The 6,797-nt window shown below is 37.9% G+C and overlaps 1 protein-coding gene across 1 annotated transcript in view; it reads left to right on the top strand.

The window, feature by feature from the left end:
• The window catches only part of LOC101579859 (NXPE family member 2), a 40,795-nt gene extending 34,283 nt beyond the window's left edge, over positions 1 to 6,512 (top strand). The window contains exons 6-8 of the mRNA XM_023721213.1: positions 739 to 752; positions 5,282 to 5,493; positions 5,869 to 6,512. Of these exons, the coding sequence (XP_023576981.1) occupies positions 739 to 752; positions 5,282 to 5,493; positions 5,869 to 6,404 (762 nt within the window). The 3' untranslated portion in view covers positions 6,405 to 6,512. The remainder of the gene's footprint in view (positions 1 to 738; positions 753 to 5,281; positions 5,494 to 5,868) is intronic.
• The last annotated feature ends 285 nt before the right edge of the window (positions 6,513 to 6,797 follow it).

The following is a 6,797-nucleotide window of genomic DNA, read 5'->3' as shown; positions in this document are numbered from 1 at the left end:
TGACCGGCTCAGCCTTCCTGGGTTGGGGCGGGGGCTGGCATGGCATGTCGTTCTGGGGATCTAACCTTGGTCTCTGCACTTGCCTAAGCAAGTGCTTAGTCTGCTGAGCTATCTTGCTGGCCCTCTTCTGGTTTCAAATGAATTTTAGTAGTGTTTTATCTAATTCTGTGAGGTATGCTGATGGTATTTTGATTGGGACTGCATTACATTTATATAACAATTTTGAGTTAGGCCATTTTTGCATTGTTTATTCTTCCTATCCATGAACAGGAGATATCTTTCCCTTTTCTGAAATCCTATTTGATGTATTTTTCAGAGTACTGTAATTTTCAATGTAGAGAACTTTGACTTCCTCTTACGGTTTGTGTCTAGATGTCCCCTGAAAGCCTCATGTAGTCATGGCATGGGCTTCTAGAGTTTGTGATTGATTTATGATCCAATGATGGGATTATGTATGTGAGTGGTGCCAGGTTTATGGAAGTGAGTGCTACACCCACCCTGGGGTTGATAACCTGGATCCTACATAAAGGAGGGAAAGAGGCTTGCCCTCTTCCGCTTCACCTCCCTTTTTGCTTGTGCTGTTTTGCTGTTTTCTGATGCTATGAACGGCTGCCCTCTACAATGCCACCCTGCCTTGGAGCCAACTGATTATGGACTGAAACCTCCACAAACTATGAGCTACATAAACTTTTTCTTCCTTAATTCTGGGTGTCAGATATTTTGTCCCAGAAGTGACAGAAAAGTAACCAAAGGTACTTCCTTTGTTAGATTGGATCCTATTTCCATTTTTGCATTCTATTGTGAAAGGTCTTGTTGCTCTAATTTTTCTCTCAGTGAGTTGTTTGTGCACAGGAATGCTATAGATTTTTGAATATTGATTTGTATCCACTACACTACTGAATTTGGTTATGAAATCTATAAATCTTTTAGTGGATTTCTGGAGTCTTCTAGGTAGAATATAATGACATCTATCAATAATGATAATTTAGCTTCTTCCTATCCTATCCTTATTTCTTTTATTTCTTTCTCTTGTCTAATTACTTTGGCTTGTGTAAAGAGTGGTGATAGTGACATCCTTGGTCTTGCTCCTGATTTTGCAGGGAAAGTTTTCAGTTTTTGACTATTTAGTATGACATTGGCTGTTAGTTTGTTATAGATGAATTTTTTCAGATTAAAATGAAGTCTATTCTAATGTTTGGTAGAGTTTTTACTATGAATGAGTGGGTGTTGGACTTTGTCAAGTGTTTTTTTTTCTGCATCTATTGAGGTGATCATGTGCTTTTTGTCTTTGGCTTTGTTGATGTGGTGTATTACATTTATTGATTTGGGTATGTTGAATCATGCTTGCATCCCTAGAATGAATTCTACTTGGTCATGATGTATAATCTTCTTGATGATTTGTTATATTCTGTTTACCAGTATCTTATTGAAGATGTTTGCAAATCTGTTCATTGTGGAGATTGTACTGTGGTTTCCTTTTTTGATTGGGTCCTTCTCTGCTTTTTGGTAACAGGGTAAAACTTGCTTCCAGCAATGATTTTGGAAGTATTGCTTTCTTTTTAATGTCTCTAAAGAGTTTCAGCATTAGAGGCAGTAGATCTTCTCTAAATTTCTTCTAGAATTCAACAGTGAATCTTTCAGGACCTGGGATTTTTTTTTCTCTGTGGGTAAACTTTCAATTTTATTGACTAATACTGGGCTATTTGGAATTTTTATATCTTCTTGATTCAGTTTTGGCAATTCATATGTGCCTAAGAATCTGTTCATTTCTTCTGTGCTTTTCTTATTAGAATATAGATTCTTAAGGTAAGTATTGGTGATCTTGTGGATTTCCATAGGATCCATTATGATTGAAACTTTTTCATTTCTAAGTGCTTGAATTTCAGTCTTTCCTCTTTTTAGTAAGGTTGGCTAAAGGTTTATTAATTTTATTTAATATTTCAAAGAACCAACTCTTCAATTCATTGATTCTTTGTATTATTTTCTAGTCTCAAAAGCATTAATTTATGCTATTATCTTTATAAGTTCTTCCCTTGTATGAGCTTTGGATTGATTTGCTCTTTTTCTAGGAGTCTGAGTTTCAACATTAAGTTGTTTATTTGCACTAACTATGTTTTCTTTTTTAAAATTTATTTTTTTTCCATACTTTTATTGAGAAACAAATAGCAGTGAGACAGTTTCAAACCAAATTGGTAGGACAGTTTCAATACTTAACACATTGCATACATTCTTCCTAGTGGTTAACTGCTGTACAAGATACAGACATGATATTCAATTTGCAAACATCATTAGAACAAATCTCTCTATTCATTAAGAGAATGTTAACTATATATCTATCCTAACCACTTGGAATACACAGATACAAAATGGACATTCATCTGTAACCCCTTTTTTTGTTAAGTTCCATTATTTGAATATTATAGGTGTGTAAACTCAGCAAAATATTCTAAAAGAGTCCAGTAGTCCATAATAGTATTGGGTCTTCTGCTTAACTGGCGATGTCAGAAATTGTTGACGATGTAGAGTGTGCCTAAGGAGAGTCACATGGAGAGAAAATATTCTCTCAGGCTTTCACAGAGAGCACATTGGTCAAGCAATGGCCGTGACTCATCCACATGGCTGACACTGACAAAGGATCTACAATCTGAGGTACAGGATCTCAGCATAAATCCTGAGGGGATTTCACTGATCTTATCAGACCCAAAAGCTACAACTCTTGTTGCATAGGTCCTGATTTACCTTGGTCTTAACCAGCCAGCAGAAATGTATAAAAACAAAATATAAGAAGTAAAGCCGTGGTGTTATGTTGAGCTGTAGGGAGCTCTGTTTTCTTGATATGAGAATTCACTGCTATGAATTTCCCTCTTAGGACTGCTTTCATTGAATATCATAAGTTTAGTGTGTTGTATGAGCATTATCTTTTAATTGTAGATACTATTTAATTTCTTCTTTAATTTCCTGTATGGCCCATTGGTTGCTCAGGAAGGTATTTTTAAATTTCCATGCGTTTCTGGAGTTTTTGTGGTTTCTTTTGCCATTGATTTTCATTTTCATTACACTGTGGTGAGATAATATACATGGGATAATTTCAGTTCCTCTGCGCCTACTTATGCATGTTATATGGGCTGATCTATGCTCTATTTTGGAGAACTTCCCACGTGCACCTGGGTAGAATACGTATTCTGATGCTGTGGGGCTTCTCTTTGTGGGGCCTTGGGCCTATGTCCTTTCCAGCCTGAATTTAAACTGCTTATGTGTGTGCAGGTGAGGGTCTTTATAGCTAGCTCCCTGTATGTAGCTATCTTCTGTGGGTCACTGGGAAGGATGACACTAGAAGCCCTGAAATGAGGTGGGTTTTAGTTGTCCTGAGTCCCAGATTTAAAAAATGATGCTTTCCTGAAATGATACTTGGTCAGGCAGAATGGTGAGTGCTTATACCTCAGTCCCTTTTGGGCCGATGCTTACCATATGGAAGAAGTCAGAGTCTCCTCAGAGCAAAACCTGTGCTGTTTTTGCGGTCCACAATGGCCATGACCTCCACTGTTGTTTTTCCAAGGAACTCCTGGCCCTAAATGCTTACCTTGCCTCTAGGAAGCCAGGTTCCCCTCCTATGAGCCTCCAGAACCAGGAAAGGAGACCACGTTGTCTCCTTTTTTGTATTGTGGATCACCTTTCCAATTTGTCAATAGCTTCTGTTTTCTCCTTAATTTTCTGATGATCTGCTTGATTTTTTCCCTTCACCAAGTTGTTATTTTCCATTGTCTGGATTTCAGACCTGAGAAAGGCTGAATTTTGTTACCAATCACCACTCCTCCACTTTTTTTCTGTCTATGGTATTCACTAGGTACACATTTCCTCACTATTCCTTTTCATTTCAAATGCTCACTGTAGACTTACTGTATGCAGGGAACTCTACTACATCCCATGGAGATCCCAGATATAAGTAAATCACAAACCCAGACCTAAAGCTCAAAGTCTGTGAGAAAGACTATCATTTTTTTACCTGGGCAACAATCATCCCTGCCCAATTTTTCTTTCTTTCTTTCATTAAAACAATATATTTGATCATTGCAGGGTCTTACTACACAGCTCACACTCATGGTAATTCTCCTGCTTTCAGCCACCCCTGCACTGGGATTACAGGTGTATGCCATTACTCCCAGACTCTGTGGCTGGCTCAGCCCACCCTGAGGGCAGGGCTGGTACAGCATGTGGTGCTGGGGATTGAACTGCGGTCCCTGTGCTTGCCTAAGCTTGCCTAAACAGGTGCTTTAGTTTGCTGAGATATCCTGCCGGCCCCCTGACCAACTTTTAATACCAAACAAAATCCTTAGATTATTGAGGCAACTATGGAGTCTTTGCTAGACCTTTATTGCTTCTCTTCTACTTGGACAGCAATTTCTATTAAAGTTAGGCAGTTCTTAAAAGAGAATGTCATATTGTTATTTTCTTTTAGAAACACTTCTATATCTAATGTCATTCAATGTGAGTAAATGTAAGGTCCTAAACTTACACCCCAAATTTCAACAATGCAGATGATGACAAAAATGTGCTTTCTGGATGGCAAATATACAAGTATCTTCAGATTCTTACCTGGGTGAAAACTCAGTAGGAGTTGGTGACCACAGTTTAGGTTATTTAATAGTGGAGCATTCTGAACAAGGAGTTAGGTCCTACTTCTTTTTGGCACTAGTCAGACCACAGTGAAAATATTATGCTCAGGTCAAATATGATCTAGACATAATTACACAATGAACAATTTTTATTAGCTAAAGAATGACTATGGAATGCACAAAATAAATATATCAATGTAAAAATTAATGTTAACAAAAGTATGAGCTCATTTCATAATTATTTTCAAGCTTCTTTCATAGAGAACTAGTTTGAGGAGGAAGAGAGCAACCATTCGGCAAGGCCAATGTCACTGGTGAAATATTCAGCTAGACCACTGAACTCTGCTATTTCATGGCATACATTTTCCCTAACTTCGGCTGGCCGTCTCACAGCTGAGTGGCCCTGACGACAAGGTGGACCCAGGGGACACTGTGTGTGCATAAGGGAAAGCTGATCTCTAGTCCACAAAAACGCTACTCAGTGAAAACTTTGAATTCATCCCTTTAACACGAGTTCATTAAATCAATATTTGTGGAAGAAAGGGCAGGAACAGAAATTAAAAGAAGGGTGAAAGGGAAGGAGAAAAGGGAAGGAAAATGAGGAAGTACTGCACAAATAATTTACAATAATAAAAATGACTTACCTGGGAATTCTTATTACCAGAGAGTATGAACACAGAGAAGAAATGCCGGGTGGGAATGAAGACCCCTTTCCCCAGTGGCTATACTTGGAAAGGAAGTTGGATAACAACATTTTGCAAACAAACCAGTTTCAATACAATAAAAAGTATAAGCGACTGCTTACAAAGAAAACTTATCTACCTCATGGGGGATTCGACACTCCGCCAGTGGATTTACTACTTTAAAAAAATTGTGAGATGTATGTATTTTAATTTCATTTTGAAGTTATAGTTGGTTTTTGGACTTCTAAAAAAAATAATGATGAGAATTTTTTTTCATGTTGTGATCTTCAGTTTGTTACTATTTTTAATTTTCTGGACTTTGTTTTGGGCTTATGAGAAGTTAAATTTTATGTTTTCAATCACAGATATTACTGCTATTTTTTCTTTGTGTATTCTGTAAATAACTAGAATTTATTGAGATTGGAATGCTTCTAGCCAAATTTTCCACTTTGCGTGAGCAGCAATTCTGTAGTATGACACGATGTTGGTTAGAACTTGTCAGATATTGTATATGTTTGAAAGTTAAATAATTTTCCATTTGCTAAAAGATTTACTGATTTGTTTTCCATCAGCCTTACGACTTTTTGATCAGCATGGAACTGGGCTTTTTAGAACACATATTCTTCTGGATGCGGAAAGACACATTTTGATTCAATGGAGAAAACACAGTCACCCGTTTGTTACCCAACAGATATTCTCCCTGAAAGATGAAAACTATATCCCACGGGAAATCGACCAGGTGGCAGGAGACAAGGATACAGCAGTTGTGATCACCATTGGCCAGCACTTCCGGCCTTTCCCCATCAACATTTTCATCCGCAGGGCTATCAATATTAAAAAGGCCGTTGAACGTCTATTGCTCCGAAGCCCAGAGACCAAGGTGATTCTTAAAACCGAAAACACAAGAGAGGTACATCAAAATGCAGAGATGTTCAGTGACTTTCATGGCTATATTCAGAATCTTATTCTGAGGGATATTTTTGTGGATCTTAATGTGGGAATTATCGATGCCTGGGATATGACAATTGCATATCTCACTGCCGACGTTCACCCACCTGAAAATGTTATTGCAAATCAGATTGGCATATTCTTAAACTATATTTGCTAGAGAAAAAATTGCAGGAAATAACACTACCCATTCTCTCAATGACCTCATATATACTGTAGACATATTTTAATGTATCCAAGGTATGAGAAAATAAAATTCTTTAAAAATATAAGTTGTAGTTAAGTATGTATAACATAAAATTTACCATTTAAGGGTTGGGGAGATAGCTCAGTGGTCTAAGAACCTGCCTAGGAAGTGCAAGCACCCAGGTTCGATATCTGGTACTGCATGTTGGCCCCAGAGCCGCAGGTGCACCGTGCCGGCCACTGAAACCGGGCATGGTGGTGCACTCCTGTAATACCAGCGCTGGGGAGACTGAGACAGGAGGATCACTGCAAGTCTGAGCTGTGTAGAGAGACCCTGCACCAATAAATAGATAAATAGATAAAATTT

The sequence above is a fragment of the Octodon degus genome, unplaced genomic scaffold (genome assembly GCF_000260255.1).
Source record: "Octodon degus isolate 3935 unplaced genomic scaffold, OctDeg1.0 scaffold00080, whole genome shotgun sequence".
In the NCBI taxonomy this organism is placed as follows: Eukaryota; Metazoa; Chordata; class Mammalia; order Rodentia; family Octodontidae; genus Octodon; species Octodon degus.
Note: the sequence above shows the minus strand (reverse complement) of the source record. Positions and strands in the feature narration are given on the sequence as shown.